This window comes from Balaenoptera physalus (genome assembly GCF_965194825.1).
Source record: "Balaenoptera physalus genome assembly, chromosome: 18".
Lineage (NCBI taxonomy): Eukaryota > Metazoa > Chordata > Mammalia > Artiodactyla > Balaenopteridae > Balaenoptera > Balaenoptera physalus.
Window position 1 is genome coordinate 78,379,722 of NC_138899.1, and position 22,899 is coordinate 78,402,620.

At 39.3% G+C, this 22,899-nt stretch overlaps 1 protein-coding gene across 16 annotated transcripts in view; it reads right to left on the bottom strand.

The window, feature by feature from the left end:
• Positions 1-3,296: 3,296 nt before the first annotated feature.
• NUP58 (nucleoporin 58) overlaps positions 3,297-22,899 on the bottom strand; it is a 44,233-nt gene continuing 24,630 nt past the window's right edge. For 7 of the 16 annotated variants that reach the window (XM_082435336.1, XM_082435340.1, XM_082435339.1 and 4 more), the window contains 2 exons: positions 16,109-16,204; positions 12,704-14,849 (listed from right to left, as the gene is read on the bottom strand). In XM_082435336.1, coding sequence (XP_082291462.1) covers positions 14,680-14,849; positions 16,109-16,204 — 266 coding nt within the window. In that variant the 3' untranslated portion in view covers positions 12,704-14,679. The other 9 variants (XM_082435330.1, XM_082435332.1, XM_082435329.1 and 6 more) reach the window with 5 other exon arrangements.

The following is a 22,899-nucleotide window of genomic DNA, read 5'->3' on the forward strand; positions in this document are numbered from 1 at the left end:
GTTCTGGTTTCCAAATTAGATTGTGATTTCATGAGTGTTTATCATTATTACTCATAACTTATACTTTTATTATTTTTATATTTATATGTATTTATATGTATATTTATAATAATAAGCATATGATATATAATAATAACCATCCTAGGTGGTTATTATTATATATCATATGCTTATTATTATAGACTTCTTAACAGGATACCTGCATTTATTTTGTTATTATCTCACGTAAACTGCTCTTCCTTTTTTTGTATGTATCAAAGATTATATAACACATTTTTTAAGTGAAGAAAACTGTAGATTTGGTCCAGGTTCCCGTGTATGAGAGTCCTGAGGGAGCCCCAAGTGCTCAAAGTAAGAACAGCTTTGCCCCAGGCCGCAGACCTCCCCTGGCAGGTCCTGAGGGGCTCACTGGGATTCTGCAAGGTCCAGGCTGGATTCCCATTCCCACCACCCAACCCTGCAGCCCTGACACCAGCAGCACGAAGCCCGAGATGCCCTTTACCCTCCTGCCAGACCCGCACTACCCCAGGGCCCCCACTTACCCCTCAACTCCCACATTCAAACACATTACGCCTTGCACGTTGACCCCTAGTCTCCTCACTCGCCCTCCCCCAGTTCTTGAATTCAGTATCCTCGGCAATGGAGGTCAGTCATCAGCAAGTCCCTTAGAGCCTCAGCTCTGAAGACCCCTCGCCTTCTGGCGGTGATGGAAACCCACCTCTCCCCCAGGGCACTGCATCTCTTCCTCATCCCCTGCACCTGGCCAGGAGACAGTTGACCTGTCCTTCTCCCCCTCATGGCTGCTTCCGGGCCAGTCTCTCTCCTCTTCCAAAGAACCCCTGAGCTCCAGAGTTCAGGCCATCGGGCTGTACCTCTGGCTGCCCTGGGTCATCCCTCCTCTCTCATTCCCCAAAGACTCAGCTCCTGATTGACTCCCACTCTTTCCAACACTTACTCCTGCTGTGATTCTGGATGACTCCATATCCCTGCACGTGATCCATGTGGCGCCCGGCCTCAGGGTTCCTCAACTTCCCTTTCTCCACCCATTCTGTCAGCATCCACTCCCACGGGCACACGGCCGGCACTGTCCAGTAGGGAGGGCTGCGACGATGATGGAAATGCCCTATATCTGTGCAGTGCAATATGGTGGTCATCTGTCACATGCGGCTTTCAAAGGTGGCTAGTGCGACTGAAGAACTGAATTTTCCCTTTTAGTGACTTTTAATTAATTTACGTAACCACTAGCCGAGGCTAGTGACTATCATGTTGGCAAGCGCAGCTCTAAACTTGGTCATCACGAGTAACTGGAAAACCTCCCCAATCTCAACCTCAGTCATCACATCCTCCTCCATCATCTATTTTTCCAGCACATTCTCTTGAATAGCAAATAATCCCTCCATTGCCATAGGACCTAAAACCTGCTGATTCTAATTTCATTGAGTTCAACTCTTCATTTCCCTCCTTATCCAGTCTCAATTCTACAATCCCAAACCCCTTGTCCTTCTCTACCTTTATTGTACCTGCCTGGCTAACCTAAAACCCGATTTCGTGCAAGTCTCTACCTTCTATACACTAAAATCTGAACATCTGAACATGGAGAAGAGAAATGCCCACTGTGCTTACTGGGCTTGTTGACTTCATGACCGCCAACCTTAAAGGGTACTCAGTACTGCCTGGGCATCTGATCTCTTCACTCTCTCACTATCATGAGGTGATTATTTCATAACTTTCTCTCAACCCTCCACACCTCCACCCGCATCACCACTCAGCTTTCACAAGTGCTCACCTGGTCTTCCCACCTTCCTCACGGTTGCCCGTAAACCCCGCTCCCCTTGAGTGACTGTGATCTGCTGTCTCTGATCTTAAGACAGACCCCCCTCTCCCCTCATTTATCCAAGGACATCTAACAATTCTCTCCTCTCTCTTGCATACCAATTTTTCTTTCTCATTGGGTCTTTTCAGTCAACATACAAAGAGACCGTTATTTCTAGCATCTGAAAAAAAAATTCTTGATTCTAATTTTCCCTCCAATTCTTACCCTACTTTTCAAGAATCTCCTCAAAAGGGTTGCCTTTTCTTGCTGCCCTAATTTCTTCCCATTCTCTCTCTTTTACTTTTCTGAGGTAAAACTGGTAGACCACATACATGTGTTCAGTGTGATACGGTCTGGTAAACACCTTTATCTGTGCATGACCACAGTCAAGATAACAAACATTTCCTTCACCCCAGAAGTTTCATCTGTTCCCTTCACTGCCTTCTCTTCAATATTTGAGCTTACTTAGCATTCCATCTCCATTTTAATTCATCTTTTGGCATTTTGGCTGTATCTTGTATTTTTGCATTTGGTAGTGGTGATTGCTCTAGGGATTATAATATACATCCTTAAACTTTCGAATCTATTTAATGAACTGTAGAAACCTTGCAACCACAGAGGTCAGATTCCTCCTCCCCAAAGGCCCTTGGCCTCAGAGTCATTGTAAGCATTACGTCCATACACATTTTCCTTCAGCGCTTTAAAGATGTGGTTCTATTGGCACTCATGGTTTCTCAGGAGAAATCCATCATTATTCAAATTGTCATTTTCCTCTAGTAACTTTAAATATTATTTTCTTTATCTTTGGTCTTAAGTAGTTTGACTATATCTAGCAGACTGTCTTTGAATCTGTTCTGCTCAAAGTTTGGTGAGCCTTTTGAATCTGTAAAGGTATGTGTTTCATCAAATTTATAATGTTTCTGGCTATTATTTCTTTCAATGTTGTCTCTGCTCCAACATTTATCTCCTCCTCTTCTGGGACTCTTTTCACACAAATGTTAGATTTATAAATATTATACCACAGGTTCCTAAAACTCTATTCATATTTTTTCAGTCTTTCTTCTGTTCTTCAGATTTGATTATTTTTATTGATTATAGACTACATCCACCCAATGGAATATTATTCAGCAACAAAAAGGAATAAAGTACTGATATATCCTACAACATGGATGACCCTAGGGAACATTATGCTAAGTGAAAGAAGCTGGTCACATTTATATGAATAGAATAGGCAAATATGTGGAAACACAAAGTAGATGAATGGTTCCCTAGGGCTTGGGGTGGTGGTGATGGGGAATGGGGAGTGACTGCTAATGTGTATGGGGTTTCTTTTGGGGGTGGCAAAAATGTTCTAGTATTAGATTGTGATATTGCACAACTTTGTGAATACACTAAAAAACCACTGAAATGCACCCTTCATTCAACGTATGGTATGTGAATTATATCTCAGTGAAGTTCATTTTTTAAAAAAGAATGAGTTGCATAAAGTTACAAACATTTAATTCACTCTACTTGGCCAGTTGTCTCTTGTATCAACTTTGCCTGTTCCATCTATGAATTTTCCACTACTCCTTCCATACACTGGATTAGTGGGCCGCTTGCAATTGCTTTAAACATTCCCAGGATCTTGTATATATTCCATTACATTGTCCTTAAACAACAGGGGCAAGTTTTCTTTCCTGAATTCTAAAAATCTTGACCAAACACTCTACGACATGTAGTTCTGTTCTTAAATGAGATTCCCAAAATGATAATCAGAAGTTCCTTGCAAAGTAGATATTTGCTGATTCAATGCCTGCTCAGAACTGGATTTTTCTTCCTAGTTCATTGGTTTCTGTAACACTGGGTTTTCGAAATCCAGTTAAAACCCGTGATTTGTTGCCTGAGAGAAAAAGAAAAATAGTTTAGACTGTATCAGGAGAAATGTAGTTAATATTTACTACATGCTTAGCTTACACCTTACATAAGTTAACTCATTTCAATTTGCACAATCAACCTGGAACACAGGTATCGGTCACTCTATTTTACTAAAGAGGCACAAAGATTTAAACTTGGCCAAGGTCATACACCTACTAAGTGGTGGAGGAGAGATTCTACTCCAGCATTATGGTTCCAACATCTAGACAGAGATAGGTCGGCAATGGGTCACTGAGTTAACTAACCTTTTCCCACTGCACTGCACTAATCACTTAATTCAGAGGTATTTATGGAGTCCAATTAGATGATAAGTATTGAGGATACAAAACCAAACCAAAGCAAACACAAGACAGGGCTCCTCTTCTGGGATTACTCAATCTAACATGGGCGACAAATAGACCATCAAGTAACAAAACTATGACGTGGGAAGCCTGCCCTCTGAGGCCCAAAGTCTAAGCAGAGTGCAAAGCTGTGTATTCACTTTGCAGGAGGAGCTGGGAAGGATGAGGCAGGATGGCACTGAAAGGTCAGCATTTACTCCAAAGAAACGGCTCACGCACAAGCACAGGGGTGGAAGGGATGTGCAGTTCTAGGGGGGCCTTGGTGTGACGGTGTCCCAAGGGGCGGGTGAAAGTAAGGACCAGGCTGTGAGGGGCTTGCATTTTATGCTAGAGAGTTTGGAACAAAGAGTGCCAGAGAGCCTGGCTTTCCTTAATCCTATTTGCATTTTGAGAAGGTAACTAGGAATTCTGCTGGTGGACGAGGGCAGAGACAATGAAAGCAGGGATACCAGGCAGGAGGCTGTTACAACGATTGGCCTTGAGATTTTTTTAAAAAGAAGCAAATTAAAAATCTGCAATTTATTTCTCTTTTTGGTGTATAATAAGCCATATATGGTCCCAGGACCATGGTTAGTATCATCTAAACCAGCACTGTCCAAAAAATATAAAGTCACATACGTAATTTTAAATTTTCTACTAGCCACATTAAAACAAGTAAAAGACATACATGAAATTAACTTTAATCATGTTTTATTTAACTCAATATATTATCTTTTCGACATGAAATCAATATACAAATATTAATGGAATATTTTACATTTTTTTCACACTAAGTCTTTGAAATCCAGTGTGAATTTTATATGCAAATGCTTCTCAATCTGGATGCTAAATGTACCCTAGAACTACTTGGTTTGCATTTAGGTTTTGTAAAATTTACAATTGAAAAAGTAGACTCATGTACCCAAGTTGTTCCAGACACACTGAAATGTTGCCCAGTATTTGAACTGAACATCAGTTTTAAAATTTTAAATGGATTCAAATGGATTTTAAAATTCAGGTCTCCAGTCCCACTGGCCCTACTTCATGTGCTCAGTGGCCACATAGGGCTACTGGCCACCACTTCGGACAGCACAGATTAAAGCCTGCTTGGCTTATAATAGGTGTTCAAAAATATGTTATTATCTGCAAACATGGGATTTAAAAAGTGAAGAATCGCTCATTCTAAACCAACTGTAAATAAAACATAGTATTTTGGAACAGAAGGAATTCTTTTTGAGACCAGGAGGAATAAATACTCAGCACGTGACTGTGTGGGGCTAAATTATTTAAAAGAACCTTGCTCTTTAGACCAATCTTCTGTGCAGCTAATACAGAAGATGTAAACAATGACTGGAAAGAATCATTCCTTGTTATTAACTTACTTACACAAGAGTAAAACACAAAAAACGTCTCATTACAGAAGGCTGTCATGACGTAACAGGTTAGGAAACATACACTGTGCGCTAAGTGCCTGTGCAGCATTTATAACTTGCCCTGGGATAGGAAGGAAACCACCCCTCCTGCCCCTGCTGCCAGCTGCCCTGCTCTGCAGAGCTCCAGTTTCAGATTCACCGCATTCAGAGTGAGTGACATCAAATGCTTTCCCAGCACTGAGGAATTTACTACACGTGAGTACATTTTCCTTCCTAAGGCTTATTTGTGAACAGACTGACCATCGGAACTTTAAGGCCTGTGCGTGACACCTGCCCTGTGCGAGTTGGTTTTCCCTATTGTGAAATGGAGAAAATACCTCCCCCACCCTCCTACACAAGTCATGGCACCAGCGGGGGGAGTGTGTGGAGAGGACTCCCATGGTAATGAAAGCAGGAGGAAGGGGTGGACAAAGCCAGTGGGAAACAGATGATTCAGTAAGTAGAGTGATGTGAGTGCAGGAGGCGATAGAGAGGGGTGGGGAGTGGGGCTAACTGGAGGGTGAGTGACAGCTGAAGGGGCAGCTCCCTCAGCAGGAAGGCTGAGGCCCTGCTGCCAGATCCTTCCACTGAGTTCTCAGAAGTACGAGATTTGGAATTGTATGTAAAATCTGATTTTTAAAAATCAGCAACCATTCTGTGGACTAGAAGGATCAAGACCTCTAGCTTGTAACCTCTGAACGTAAAGTTACAGAAGCCAAAACTAAAGAGCAACCCCAGAAACAGAGTGAAAAAGTCAGAGCCAAGATGGGAAGCTACTCTGAAGAGAGGATAACACGCACTAGATCGTGGACAAAGGAGCCTAGAATCACCGCTGAGCTCAGATGCAGTCTAGGTCCGCTGACACCCAATCAGGAATAAGAGAGATTCAACAGAAGGCAGGCCTATAAAAATTAAGTCAAGGCCCTCTACTTAAAACTCTATTTGGATTAGATCTCCAAAAATACAAAACAGCTACAAAACAGCTGAAAGTGATGGATATAATTTTTAAACATGCCTTTTAAACTCATAGCTGAGTTAGCACGAAAGTAAGGTAAATTCTTAGAAGCCAGAAATGAAGTCAAAGCTTGAGGAAGGGGGGCCCTGAGACTGGTAGTGGCCCCTGATCCCAAGTCTTAGCAGCTGTTCAAGAGTCAAGCCGAGGCCCAGGAACCCTTCTTCCCTCTTCTCTACCAACAGGAGTCTTAGGGGAGTGTGAGACCACCCACCAAAAGACATGCCCAGCCTCACCTGCAGCTCTGCGAGGAGGCTCTGGCCAGTTGACACGCGCAGAAGTAACATATGCAACTGCTGGATGACACTCTGCAGAGGAAAAGGGTCCCTCTCCTCTCCACCCTTTCCTTCCTCCAGGAGCTTGAGTGCAAATCCATCCCACCACGCAGACGGGGCAGAACCACACTGTCGGGAGGCTGGACCCCCGAGCAGCCAGGTCACCCCCAGACAGCTCCCTGCACCACCGCGTGAAAGAGAAAGAAACCATCTTCTTTAAGCCACTGTACCCTGAGTCCTCTAATAAAGCAGCTTGACCACACCCTAAGTGATGTAAGCCACGTGAGGCAAGGAGATCAAAGAACCCCTACAGAACAGGGCTGTCAAGGGTCTACACTAGGAGTCCGCAGACATTCTCTCCAGCGGGCCAGAGACAGTGATGATCTCAGGCTTCACGGGCCGTGCGGTCGTTGTCCCAACTACTTACCTCTGCTGTGGATGAGCAGAAGCGGTCACAGATGGTCAGTAAACAAGTGGGCACGGCTGTGCCCTAGTAAAGCCTTCTTTATAAAAACAGGAATGGCCTGGTTTTCACCCACAGGCTATAGTCTGCCAACCCCTTTCTTAGCACTACCATAGATAGATAGATAGGGAGATAGATAGATAGATAGACAGACAGATGATAGATAGATAGAAATGATAGGCAGATAGATATGTAGATAAAGTATCTGACAAAGAAAACTTGCCTCTTGTAGCCTTGGGTCTCTGACGTGAAAGAAAATTCTGCTCTGAGAATTCGCTACTTAGAGCTGACTCTCAGCAGGGACTATGGTTTCAAGTCACACTTCATACATGGTCCAAAAAATCCTCAGAGTGGGATGTTACATTAAAGTGGACCCGGGCTGGCCATGCCCTCAGGGGCCTGACAGAAGTTCCTGTCTGGAGGAGCACATCTTGGGCCTCAAAGAATTGATAAATTCCTATCAAAGACGAGCTCACAAATAAAAATTACGAAACACAAGGAGAAAGACAAGTCACATGGAACAAAAGACAGCAGAGAAAAACAAATAACAAAATCAGACCCTATTGACTTTAGGTACTGCACTTATCAATGACAAATATAAAATAAGTATGTTGAATAATACGTAAAGAAAAGAAAGTATAAATAAGGAATAAGAGATTACCAAAAAGTGACCCAGGCATACTTTTTAAAGGACCAACTTCCAGAAAAGAAAACTGAAATTTTAAACTAAATGAATTTCCAATAAAACTACCACCATAAAAAGATTAAAGTTTTAAAAGTGGCCTAAAACCACAGAGACAATGAAAATAGGAAAAGAGGCAATGACATTTTAGAAACTGGAATGGGAATAACTGACTCAGCAAAATCAAGAAAGCTAAATGTGAAGCTTGCAGTGGGGAAGCCTCTGTATTTCTGCAAATAGCAGTGGAGGTGGGACTGGAAAGAGTTGACTGAAAGCTTAACAAGGTCAAAACAGCCCCTTCAAAACGGAGAGGAAGGGAAGAGTGCTGCTTCTGTAATGAACTTGAGAGGGACATCTGACTCTTTAAACTTTGTTATGTGATTCTGATAAAAAATAAGAATTAAAAAATGAAGACAAATCCTGCTATTTTCAAGGCTAATAAATTCCCTGGACTAATGATACAAAGTCAAATAGAGGGGCAAAATATTGATACACAAAAATATACAAAATATATCTTCAAATATTTACATATCATCAAAAATAGGGATGACTGTCAATGACATTTTATTTTACTCATATGTGAGTGATTTTAATTACATCCGACACTGGGCGGAAAGTGCTCCCCGTATGATCACCTGTTGCAAGAGGATTTCACTAGAATGACACCTATGATATTGGGGTTTGAGTCTTGGCAACATCACTTCGTACCTGCATAACTTCGGGCAAATTACTTAGCTTCTTCCCTCATCTGTAAAAGAGAAATTACCGTACCATCATTAAGGTTAACATTATTAACCTTAATGTCACTGCAGGGCTCAAAAACTCCCTCGCGGTGTGAAGCCTCCTTTCGGTCCAGACACGCCCATTACAATCTGACCCCAGCCACCCAGCTGAATCTTGTAAAGGCATCTTCATACAGTTATGATGTGTCAATGAAATATTAATATGACCTTATAAACTGTATAACTTAACATGTCTTATTCTCTTTTTTCCTCCCGAGTTTTCACTCATTCCCAGAAGTCATTTCAAAAAGACTAATAAATGTTGGCAACATAAGAAAATTAAAATTTCTACACAACAAAAACAAGTAACCATAAACAGACGTGAAAAGATTAACTGTGAAACATTTACCATACATAAGACAAGTAATTTAAATATTAAGAATGTTTAAAAACAACATGAAATGGGGTGATGTAATTTTTTAAAAAACAGTCACATGGATCCAAGACTCAAGATTTAAAATTGTTAATTTTTCCAAACATTTCTACAGAAAGTGATTGCATCCAAAGAGCTCTTACAAATAATTAAGATGGCCAATATTCACATGAAAATGTTCAAACTCACATAAAGAAATGTCAATAAAATTGGATACTCTTTTCACCTATCCTAGTAGAATCATTTCTAATAGCCAAAAAAAATAGAAACCATCTAAGTGTTCACCAAAGGAACTAGTTAAACAAGATATAGACATATGCTATGCAGCTGTTAACAAGAATGAAGAAAAACAAGAATCAGGATGAAAAGAAACTTAGGAACTTCCTCTGGAGAGTGGGGTATTGGTTACTTTTAATTTTATCCCTTTATGCTGTTCACACTTATGATTACTTTTAATTAAATGTTTAATTTCAAATTATAAATACTTTATAAAAATAAATCATATTCATACTCATCGCTCAAAGCCACTTTCTAGTACAATAAATTTCTGACTCCCCCAAGCCTGAAAAATGTCTATTCCGTGCTCTCAGGAATTTTCTTTGTATCTTTATCCCATAACTTAATAAGAGAGCCCACCCTACATTATACTTATTTGCATAAAAGTCTAGACTCTGAGAAAACTGCCTGGGTTTGAACTCTGGCCCATCCACTTACTAGTTGAGTGCCCATTAAGTTACTTAACTTCTGTGCCTGTTTTCTCATTTGTAAAAAAGGAATAATAGTATCCACCTCACAGGACTGAGGGAAACAAGTTATATCTGTACCCTCTAAGCTCCCATCAGCGACTCACACACGGCAAATCTAAGTATTTACTGAAGTAAACTGACCTGCCACCAGGGGACTCAGAGGGGTGAGGATGACAAAACCAAGTTCTCTGCAACTGAAATCTACAGCCTGCCCTCAGCACTGCAACCTTTGTGACCTGGTAGGTTGTTTGTTTGAATTGACAGATTAAGAAGAAGAGAAAAATGGGCACTGAATGAAGGAGTGAGAAGGGCAAACACATTCTGGGCCAAGACCAGTCTTTCTGGTGATCCCTACCCTTTCCTCCATCTGCAGCTGTCTCTCAGCCCCTGCAGCTTCTGGCCCGTTTCCATGGTTTTCTTGGGCCACTGAGGTGCATCTCCGCATGGCAGGAAAAGGATGCAGCCGCACTCGGTCTGAGTTCGTGGTGCTTGTTTCAGTTACAGGCGTCAGGCGAGCCTCCCTGGAAAGGCTTTCTTGTTAAACTTCTTACAAGATTCAAACAGCCAAAACCGTCCCCTTATGCTGTCCGAGGTGGACAGACCACCCTGCATGCCAGGAGCTGGGAAGTCTTCCTAACACTCCTTACACCCTAGAAGGTGACTATTCTCCCTCAGGCCCCAAGGCCCTTGGTACTTCCCTTACCTGCAGGGATCCAGTCTATTGCATGTGTGCAATTTCCCCATATAGATCCTGTAAGCACATTACCTTCAGTGCCTTTTAGAGGATGGGCATGAAGGTCAGCCTGCTATTCCTGTTTCACAGAAAATCCCCAGCTCCAGGACTTAACAGCTGTGTGACCTCGGGGCAACTGCTTACCCTAAACCTCAGTTCCTTCATCTAGACACGGGAGATTTCTGCTTTCTAGGATAATACTGAGACTGGACAAGGTCAAGTATATAGAGTTCTGAGTGTGCTGCGTGGAAAAGACTACACGCAACAAATGAGACACGACCGTGAGTTGAGATTCAGATGAGACCCCCGGGCCCACGTTAGCGAGCCCCAGGGTCGTGCCCCCTGAGCGACGCCGTGTGGCGTGCTCCCGAAGGCACAGTGCAGCCAGACTTACCCACAGAGAGAGGCGGGGGCAAGGCACAGAGGAAGGGGGTGCTGCCTATCTCGCGATAGACCGTTCCAACCCAAATATGTCGCACACGGAAGTGTCCCACTGCAAAACTTCTAAAGGCACTATTCAGCTTCCCTCGTTGTGAAAAACAACAGTCTCTATTTGAGATTAGTAGGACATTAATTTGGGCTTACTATGCTATCACAAAAGAACAGCTAATCTGCATTTGTACTAACTGCAGGATAAAAATCCTCACTGAGGAATAAAATTAAGATGCTGATAGGGAAAACCGCCAGGGATCTAACAAGCACTGTAAAACCTTGCTGAAATAAAAGGCCTAATAAATGCATATACCATGCTGTACATATGAAGATGTGAAATTCTCCCCAGATACATATTTTATTTGTATAAACCTCATCAAAAATCCCAATAGGATTTTTCCTAAGAAAAATCGAACTTGACAAAATAGGTACATCCTAAAGAGTATAAGGGTCGTAGAATAGCCACCCAACACAAAAGCAGAACAAAAAACAGAAAAAGAAGATAGGGCAGCTTTCCCGTCAGGAACCGAAATAAAGCAACCAGCTAGAGTGAGCAGCTGGGGAACCGGAGCAGGAACGGTAAACGCCTCTGCAGCGTCAGAGGTCCTGCACCCAAGTGCCTCACGTAGACTTCACCTTCACACAACCACCCGCCTTTACTGTCCTCACTTGGCAGGTGCTGAAGCCAGGGTGTAGAAAAGAAACTTGCCCAAGACCACACAGGTTCGAGGCAGGGGTCTGGGACCAGCTGACTCCAGAAGTCCAACCTGCCTCATAAGAAAAATACTAGCACACATTGTCTACAGAGATCATAAGGAGAAACTCCTAAATGATCTGGTGTAAAAACGGACACAGGACATCACCATGCAACTACGTTAATATGTAAATGGCTAACATTCATGCTAAAAAGTTCAACCTCACATGTACTTGTTTTAAGGACTGATACTATCTAGGGCTGCAGACAGGAAGTGGGTACTCACACATACCACAGGAGTGTGTGTTTATATAGCATTTTTGGAAGGCAGTCTGACATTAAAACATACAGTTTGTATGCCTCTTCAGCAATTCCTCTTCTAGAATCGATCCCAGAGAAACATTAAACGTAAGCACCAAGAGTCATGTTCAAGGATATTCACTGCAGCTCTTTCTGTGAAAGCGAAATACTGGAAAGAAAAGGGAACATTTGGAACAAATCACCGGGCGTCCATGCCACAGGACAGTAAGCAAAAAGTCAATCTCCACAGACTGACACGCAGAGACGTCCATGATACGCCACTGAAGGGGAAAAAAAGCAAGTCACAGAACACACAGACTGTTAGCCCATTTGTTTAAAAAAAAAGAAAAAGAATCTAAGAGACAATAAATGTGAGAAAATGAGAGAGAGAAAAAGAATGAACATTTGTACACATGCTGAAAAGGCATTTTTTAAAAAGGATCTGAAAGGATACACACCAAACCACGAAGAGCGGACACTGGGGAAGAAAGTGGGATTGGGGCCCAGGAGCTGAAGGCAACTTTCACTTTTTACTCAATATTTTTGTGTATAATTTAAAACGTTTTTGTAATTTTGAGAAGACAAAAGCAAGTGACAAAGAACTTGCTGTCTTGTGTTCAGCCTTTTGTTTTTTTCAAAAAAGCAAGATGCATAAACCAGTGAAAACGAAACACTAAAAACCAACCAGAGAATAGAAGAGAATAATAAGAAAATTACATATGAATAACAACTACTGACACCTATAAAGATTCAAAGCAACTGACACAGTAAATTTTATTGTTTACATAATGACAGGCTCTGGACAAAGTGGAGACAATGGACACAGTGACGACACATTTAAACTCCTGTCACAAATTGATCTGTTACAAATTCCCAATGGTCAACATATTAAAATGTAAAATATATAAAGAAAAAAACACAAGAAATGTAAATATCCAGATTTTTGCAGCACAATGCAATGTCCTTTTAAAAAAAAGTTTGTTGTAATTGTGTATTTAATTCTGACAGTAATTCAAAACACAAAACCACATGTTTTCCTACCCTTCCCCAAAACCTGGATCTGGGGACCGCAGTATTAGGGAAGTATGCAAAAATAAAAACAACTTTCATGCTCAGAAACAAAGCATTTTCCTTATTTTAATGCATCAAGGCGCAAAAATTTCAATTCCAAAAGCCAATCATCGCTATATGCAGATAAATAAAACAGATTTGACAACACTTTTATAATCAAACCCAACTAACGTTATACTAAAATATATGTGTGTGTGTGTGTGTGTGTGTGTGTGTGTGTGTGTATATATATGTAATACCTATTTTAGAAAAAAAGGTGCCTTGGTGAAAATGATTCTGAAAATATTCACTTGATGCACATTATGTACAAAACCTTCTATATAAAAAAATTAAACTATTTTCAATGAAATTCCACGTTCACATCCCATCTGAAAACTGCACTTGAAAGATAAAATAGGTCTACCTAACGGTTTCTGTCTGAAATCATGGCTAAGGCAGTTCTCTTTCCAAGGGCTCTCTTTTTCACCCACTCTCTGTCACTAATACTAATACAAATGACACACAGATGCAACCTGACATGTCTATATATCTTATTACCTGGAGCTCTCTGTTCACTGTTAAAACGGGGGATAGTTTACTGTTGCTACAAAGAATACTTTTTTTCTTAAAATATACTGTTTCTTTATTCCAAATTAAGCACTTACTTAAGACATAGAAGAGGCTGATAAGCGACTCCATTTGGTGTCAACATCAATAGCCCTGTAAGAAAGAACTCTCTATTGGAACAGCGAGAAAAGTTTCCACTGAAATAATAGTCATCCTTCACCTGCATAGAATCAATTTGGCTTAATAGCTCTTTGCCCCCAGAACACCAGTCTGGAGTTCAAATATGCTCTTGAAGGTTCATCTCAGATATGAGGATACATAGGATAATAAAGTTGTTGAAATCGGTTTGATGAGTCTCAGCAGCCCTCATCTGGAGTAGCTGCTAAGATTAACATGGAAACAAAAACGGGCAAGACGGGGGGCAATGAAGTTGAGTTGGTCAATATTTACACCAGTAACCATTTCACTAAGTCTTTAAGCAAATACCTACAATGACTTGGTACCTTTAGCTCCTTGTTCTACAAGCACTGAGGATTTGAAGCATAAAAGGTGAAAAATGGAATACCCTTAGAAAAGGGGAACAGTCTGAGGCAAAAGTTGTAGGTCTGTAAATATATATTCTATATGCACACACAGTTGTGTGTATTATCCTGTATATATTTTACATACATATTCACAAGATGCCCTGCAGTGTAGTTCAAAAGGCCTTTTATCAAGGAACAAAGTGATTCTGGTACAGGCCCTAGAGTTCATACCACCTATATAAGAAACAAATGTGCATGTATTCACGTAATGTAAACCTTATCAACAAAAACATTGCTAAAACACTAGGTTAAATAGTAGTAGGATTTACCAATCAGCGATGTAATATTTCTTACACTGAGAATCAAAATAATGAAAAATACACAACTAGGTTTCAAATACACAAGAGAAAAGTTGTTTAGCATGGCAAACAAGAACAGAGTTCAAATTTCAGAAGTAAGGAAAAACTATCAAAACTTCGTAAATCTCCTGGGATGCAATTTAGTTACTGCATCAACTTTAGAAAAATAGACTCAGAGAATGAACGATGCTGCTACGGACTCTCTCAACACATCAACCCATATGTTTATCTTTTTCCTCTTTTGTTTCCAGCTGGAGGTTTCTTCAACTGAAGGAGTTGTCCTCCTGTTCCAAAACCTGCAGAGGCAGGATTGGACACCCCAAATGTCAAACCAGCTGATGCCGTGATGCCAGGGTTGCTGAAGTTAAACCCAGATGTACTTGAGCTGCCAAAGCCTTATGTTTAGGGAAGAAAATATTCATATCAGAAGTTAAATCACAAAAACAAACATAAAAAATGGGGATGAGAGGTAAGCGTCTAGCTGAAAGAATATATAACCTATACAAATAGCAAATATCTTAGGGCCCTGAATTTCTAACATGGAATTTTTCAGGAAAATAATTTAGCTGACAACTAAGTGGCACCATTACGGACAGAAGTTTAGTGATCCAGACCAAGAGAGAAACCTTACACAAGTAACTGAAATCGACAGAAAACTTCCAAGTTGGCAGCCACTTTCGTGTTAATTAAATATGCCAAGGTACCCTCCTCCTCAGCCCTCCGGAAACATTTTATCAAAATGTAAAGAAGAGACTTTCACAGCCTTTGGACCCACCCTTGCAATTCTAAGTCCTCCAAGAAAGCCTTAACCCACAATTTTCAGGACAATGAATACACAGAAGAGTAGTACCAATTGTTTTGATTTTATAAGAGCCCTCAAATAATTAAGATCAAATACTATTACTGCCTAGCTAACTAATGTTAATATATGCATATTATAATCCTGATACCACTGAATTCTATTATCTTACTCCCTAGGAACTACTGATTTTAAACACCACTTAATTTTAAATGGAATTTCCTTCAAATTCCCACAATTAAAAACTTTAATCGGTATTACTATTTTAGGCATGCTATTTATCCCTAAGAATTGCACATTAAAACAAGTCATTATTTACAAATATAGAAACAAATGCAAAAGTAGATGGAATTTGGAAGTTTCTACTAGAAGCGTCAAGAGACTATACCCTATGTCAAAAATGAACAAAGAATCCAGTTAATCATCATTTGTAAGACTGGTATTCTTAAAATCAGGGGGGCTTATAACTAAAGAACACCTCTTTAGAAGAGAAACTATTCTCCTGAATGAATAATGATAAAACTTTCGCAATGGGTTCATTTTTGTAATAATGAAGAAAACTGTTTAAACATAAAACTAGCCTTTGGGTTCAAAATAATCTCTACTTAGTTAAAAAGAGGATGTAATTATTTATTATATCAAACTTAAGTTGCTAGAAACGTTCTACAAACCTGACCTTCAGCATATGAGAGAGAGAAAGCTATATATGATTAGTAGGCTTGCAGGCTTCATCCAGTGGGTAGAAACGGAATCAGGGATCTTTTTTGGATACCGCAAATAACAACACTTATACTTTTAAAATTAAATAATGTGCACCTTTGAATCTGCCTGAAGTTCAGGCCAAAACACACAAACCTGCACTAAGACTTCCTGAGGGTTTATTTGTTGTTCCAAATCCAAATGTGGAGGCCCCTGTGGTGCTGCATCCAAAACCAGAGCTAGCTCCAAAGCCTAGTGGGGGTGATAGAGAGACACACACGGCAGGTAAAAACACAGGTGAAAGGATACTGACAAGTTAACACCCAAATTATCAGTGGTCTAATAAACAGTGTTGAGAACCACGGCCTTACTAAGGAGATCTGCTTTACTCCTTTGCATAAGACTTTTGGAAGAACCAGATCAATTCTGAAATAAAACATTTAGATCTACTTAGACTAAGCTTATGACCCATCCGTAATTTTTAAAGAACAAAGCCATAAAAAACAAGATCATATTAGTACTTTCTCTCCCAAATGGACTAGAAATTTCAGTGACCGTTCAAGTATGATTTTAGTCAAAAAGATAGACACATACCTACTTAAGGATATTGCATTTCGGGGAAAAAAAAAAAAAAAAGACTAAATTCATAAATAAGCAAGGCACGCACAACAGTTTAAATGCAAAGTACCGCACAGTAATTTTACTCTGCTTTCTGCGAAGACACTCCCACTTACGAAGTTTACCACTGGAACCCTGCGTGACTACACAGGGGTCGGTCACTCTACAGCTACTCAGGAAAAGCAGGCTCGTGCCACAGGACCAGCAACGCAATGCTGAGGACGCGGGAGGGGGAGCATCGAGGCTTCTCTCCTAACAACACTACAGTCACAATTTAAACGAAGCACGTGTCTTCATCATACAGACTGCAAGAGGGGATTTTGCCAAGTGCTGGAAGGTTGGTTTCAAGTGCTCAGAAAATGAAATCCGATTCATCCTCGGCTACTCTGCAACAGCTTATCTAAAATACTGAGCCTGACGGTATTACTGCCCGTAACTCTATGAAATATGGCGACAAACTGGAATATAGATCATAGGAATTACGCTGTCTGCCATAATCCTAATAATTCCTATTAGAGTGTAATATATTACATAACCATAACAGCTTATAGGCTTTCCCTCTTATAAGGATATATTTTAATGGAAATAAGGGAATCTTATTCGTTACATGACAATGCACCTGTCAAAATACAATCAACCTTCAATTATCCGCACCAGAGAATTGGGAATGCATTTGTATTTAGCATGTTTTTGCAGAAGACTTACCTTACTAGTTAGAGTTAACTTATGAATCTACTGAGATAAACTTAATTGCCTATGTATACAAATATGCATAAAGGCAAATATGCCAAAAGTGCTTAGGAATGGACAGAAGTCAAGTTGTTCGATTTATAATACAATTATTTCCCCATTTAAAGTGTTCATTTGCAGAAAGAGAAGATGCTTAGGAGAATGTATGTCCAGAAGTAGTTTGGACTCCAACTAATTTTTTTTAAGTTAATTTAATAAAACTAAGTAATTTTCAAGTTCATATTTCAGCATATTCCTTTGAAAAGACGAACATCCCTACCACTTGATTTTTACTACGTTTTTATATTGACTATTCACAGACATGAAATGATTTTTTAAGTTCTAAGTCTAATACTAGAAAGCACTGATTATGTCTGGAGAATCCTTTTTTTGCCAGATAGAACCTTAACTTCCCAAAGAGCAGATCCTCAAGGGTTTACAGGCCGGTAGCAATTCAAGTGTATCACAGTCCAATGCAATACGAGAAAAGTGAAAGTGTACCTCCAAGGTTTGAAGAACCTAGGCCACTTGACTGCAAGCCAGTGCCAATACCTGAGCCGAATGGCGCTCCAAAACTAACTCCCAGAGATGGCTGTGGCCCTGGTATAAAAAAAAAAAAAAAAAAAAAAATGGGGGGGGGGAAAAAAAACAAATTTGCCTTACTCTTTCAAGATTAAAGTTACTTTATGAAATTATTTTTAAAATGAACAGTGATTACTTTTAACAAATTCTATTTGCTAAAACTTAGTTTTCAGGATGTCTCCCCAGCCTAATTTATCTGTCCCAGCTGATTTACCTATCCAAAAAATAAATTTAAAAAAAATTAACTTGTTCACACTAGACAATTAAAAGAGGCTTACCACATGGAAAGATGAGTGTTAGTTTAACCTACCAAATAATTTGAAATCTTTAATGTATTGTAAATTATAGTTCTTTTAGTTTTACTTCTAGAATGGTTTTAGATCTCTCCGCTTGTTTTCTGATAAAACTAGTTGCTGTATTCAGTAAACGTTTTTACTTTTTTTCGTTTTAAAATAAGCTCCTTAACTGTTAGAGTCAAGTCTCAATTGATCAAAAGAGACTGACACTAACATGCAAAACCATCATGTTACTTCATAAGAGTAAGTACCAAAAACTAGGCATGATTTCTTATAGGAAATATAAATGATATATAAATAAATAGATAAAAAACAAGACAATGTTTTATTTTATTAAATTTATTGTTCATCTTAAAGCAAATCAATTACACAGTAACATGACAATTCCAACTTGTTCACAAAGAGTGGTAACTGAGTTCTACTGTTAAGCTCTGCTACATTACACCACTTATCACCTGATTAAATAAGATAGAGAATGAACATTTACAAAGGCACCGCTGTGTACCTTGACAGATTCAATACATTCAAGATTTCAATTCAGAAGTTTCTTTCCAACATTTTGGAAAATGTACTCAGATGCAGAACGATTAGTGATCCTTTTCCCATTTGTTACTTTAAAGATTTTGGCTGAGTTTGTTTGGCAAGAATAGCATCAAACTTACTAGCCTCTCTTTTTTAACTACTTTTTTTTTTTTAACTAAGCAGAATACAAAAATCTATAAATCTCTCATATTTAATAATTTATGAAAATTATTTGATAAATTTCATAGTCCAATCTTCAGCCTTGTCTTTCTCAAGCGCAGTGATCAGCGCATCTCAAAGCTGAGGGAACTGCCAAAGTGATACGCAGACTGATACTCAGGCTTCTTAAAGAAATCAAAGCCTTCAAGCTGTTCGATGAAGAATGAGGTTCGTATATTCAAAAAGGTAGTGTAAAATTATAAAACATTAAATAAAAAAGAAAGAGAAGAAAAAAGAAACTAAGGAACTACGTTTTGCTACACTGGGACAGAAACTGGACTTTCCAGACAGCTTCTACCCAGAAAATAAAGAATACGGACTGACAGCAGCCAGAGTTCTTACACCACTATTAAAAAATAAATTAAAAAAAGATTTAAATTTTTACATCCAGTTTGAGATCAATTTGAGAATAAAATACCTGCCTAGCAGCTCTTTTGTAAAATGTTACTACAGGAAAAAGAAACTAAGCATATTACCCTCTTATTTCTAATGAGAGTAATATGTAGGAAACACACGTCCAGTTTCTTTAACATTGAGAGACTTAAGTGTCACATGTTCACAGGAGGCACTGCTGGTGGAAGACCCTAGAGCATAATGCACACCACAGCCCTCAGCCCTACAAGTCCTAAGAGTTACTCAAGTAACATGCTTCGTGTTGTGTGCGGGTCTGCTTTTAAGAGCAACTCTAGTCATTAATATTCAGGATCCAGGTAATCAAGAACTCTAACGATGACAAGACTTTCCATTGCACAACAGGTACATGATATTTTGAGTTTTGTACCTTCACACAAATTCTGAAGGCAACATCATTTATAAAACTAGTAGGCAAATGTATAACATTTTTAATAGTAAAAACTCATGATAAATATCTCCCATGCCAAAGTATCAGCATATATTACACTCTGGCCACCATATAAATTAGTTTCACTATTAGAAAGCAGAATCTACATCCTTCAGGCAAATGTTACGTAAACAGTTCAAGAAATCTGTTTTAAAATCTGAATAGTCATTAGTCATTCAATGAGAGGCTCTTAGTTCCATAAATAAAACCAAGTTAGTAGTAACATATCCCAATGATTGCCCAAAGTGAAATCTTCATGTAGAGTAACATTTTACAAAAGTTACTGAATAATATATTCACACACAACAAAATCAAGTTTAGCACTGTAATTCATATTTTCCAGAATAAATTCTACTTTCTTAAAAGTAAAACTGCATTCACAGGAAAAGGACTAAAGTGCTAAAATTTTTTATAATTTTCAATGATCACTCAAAATACCTAATGTCACTAGCATGGTTATTCCTAACTCATATTTTTTAAAATAATAATTTTTCTTAAAAAACAAAAAATGTCTTCCCCAATTTCAAAAATTTTACTGATTTAATGGGGAATGTCCTTTGGTTATTAAATATAACAAAATCATAAAACCACAAGAAACTAAAATGAAGAAGTTTCCTATTTAACACTACACCTTAAACGTCCAAACCTACACTAAAAGCTAGAAAGTAGGAATTCCTAACAAAATGTCTCAGCTCTTCTTAAAAACAGCAGCTAAGTCACATGAGAAAAGTCTTTTTATGTAAACATCAAGAACTTTTAAAAGTGTCAAAACACAACAGCAAAACTTAATCCCAGTACATTAGCTTAAAACAATCTATCCTAAGTTAAAATTATACCGAAAAGCTTAAAGTAAATGTCTTAAGCTTTTTAAGAGGCTTCGGAAGCACTGGTGGACAAGTGTACTCCAGATCTGCCATCACGTAATCCATGTATGATGCTTATTTCATACAAAATAGCCTGCAGAGTTTTTCATCAGTTCTCTTCAGCCTTCAGAAGCAATAACCATAAATCACACAGGCCTAAGTTCTATCATATATATATTTTTTTCATTAAAAGGCATTGAAGAAGGATCAAGAAGTCACTTATGTCCATACTTCCACCTCCAAGAAAGACTACACAGAAAGCACCTTCAGAAGGTATCAGCCTAAGAAGCTGTCTGCATTTTTACATTAAAAAGTCAAGAATCCATATGCAAACAGAAGCAAAACCCCCCTGACAACTCAAACCTTGCACACACCAACAGGGCTGTATAAAAACAGCACACAAGCCTCACTCAGCTTCATCTAGATGGTCTTTAAAATTTGTTACTGGCACTTAAAAAGATTTCATCCGTCACAGGACAGAAGAATAAGTCACTGGGTACAGAGCACAATGCAATGAAGAGGGGCATTTCTAAATGGGCTGCATGCATCTAACAGAGCTGCTGCGTCTCACTCTAGTGGTGACAGGACTAAAATAGCTAATCCTGACGGGGAGAGACATAAAGGGATGGGCTGTGGAGCGTGCGAGACCCTTAGAGAAACAAGTGGGAAACAAGAAGACAATACGAAATGATCGCTCTTGTTTAGCTTCTCAGTTCCAAAAATCCGTACAACTCAAAATGAAAACACTGTAAGACTGTTTAAGTTAATAAATTACAATTCCTGCCACCTGATTAGAAAGCCCTTATGTGGGCTTCACAAGTGCAGGGAGTGTACAAGGCGGTCAGTTTCCCCAAAGCCTGGTGAAAGTCCACAAAAAATTAAAGCACGTGAGCAAAAGGCTCTTCAAGATGATGACTCTGAGTTCAGCTCATACCCTCCACCACCACAGAGAGCAGAGACCGCATCTCTACTGTTTACCTTTACGTCCCTGGAGCCTAGCACACAGGAGGCGCTCATACAGGATGAACATACTTCTTCAGGTGCCCATGAGCCCAAAACGTAAGAGTGAAAACCTACAAACCTCTCAAAGCGGCCTACGTAAGAAAGTTTATAAAACAAAAATCCGACAGGTGGTTCTGCCTCAATTTTAGCTGTACACCAAAGAACATAATTAAATTCCCTTACAGCATAACAGTTTAGTTAACTGACTTTTCTCAAGTTTTATTGATTAGAATAGAAATCCCTTATGTTTAAAGAACACTTAACCAAATCCCGCTTCTCTGATCTATTTTAGGATTAATATTAACTCTAAAAAGTAAACTGGTACTACAGTTAGTTTGATTAGCTGGGTAAATAATCATGAGAACTGATGATCGTCATTATGGGGTTGATTTGATATCTATCCATCCCATAATGACCTGATAGGAACCAATTCCATAGTGACTTCTTTTCCCTCTGCAACTGGAGAACGCAACCCTATACTCCAGCCAGCTAGAGAACTACTACACAGTCCTTATGTCAGCCACTATTCACATGGGTCCAGCCATGGAGCGCGGAGGGCTTGGCATAAATCTATCATCAACCATTTACTGATGGTAAGTCAATTCTGTCATCCCCAAATGTGAGGAACAATTTTTTAAACTGCCAAATAGTGAAACACAGAGAACGCTTCCCTAGTAGAGGCAGCCTGAACGCAATCTAGAGATGTACGTTTTTTACTTTTTTGTACTATAATTTACTACTGGACTATAAGGAACTCTCAGAAACACACATGCTACAGAATAACTAATAAGCACTACACAAAAATTTATGAACAAGTAAAAAAAAAAATCAGTATCCATTAAGACTATATTTTTCTATGTCACACTTCAAGCCTGACAAAATAGGGACTGCAGGAGTAAAAAGATAAGTAATCATCTCTGAAAGACACAAGACCAAACTAAACACTGCAGAACTAGACCACAAAAATGTTTCCCTCATAAGAAGTGAAATTAAACCAAGGACTAAAATTATCTGCTTTCCAGTATCTCACCAGTTGTTTTCATCTGCTCAACCTCCCAGCTCATACTTCTTCATGTATAATCCAAAGCATCGCATAACATTCTTTCCTGCTCTTGCCACTGGTCTGTTCATTTTGAAAAGGTACAAACAATTCTAGCATGTACCTTCTTCCAAATGTGGTTACGAAGGCCTGTTCTCTGACCAAACAAACCTACTGATCTTCAACACACCTTCAGTCGATAAAGACACACTTCATCCTGGGTGCGGGCATTCTGC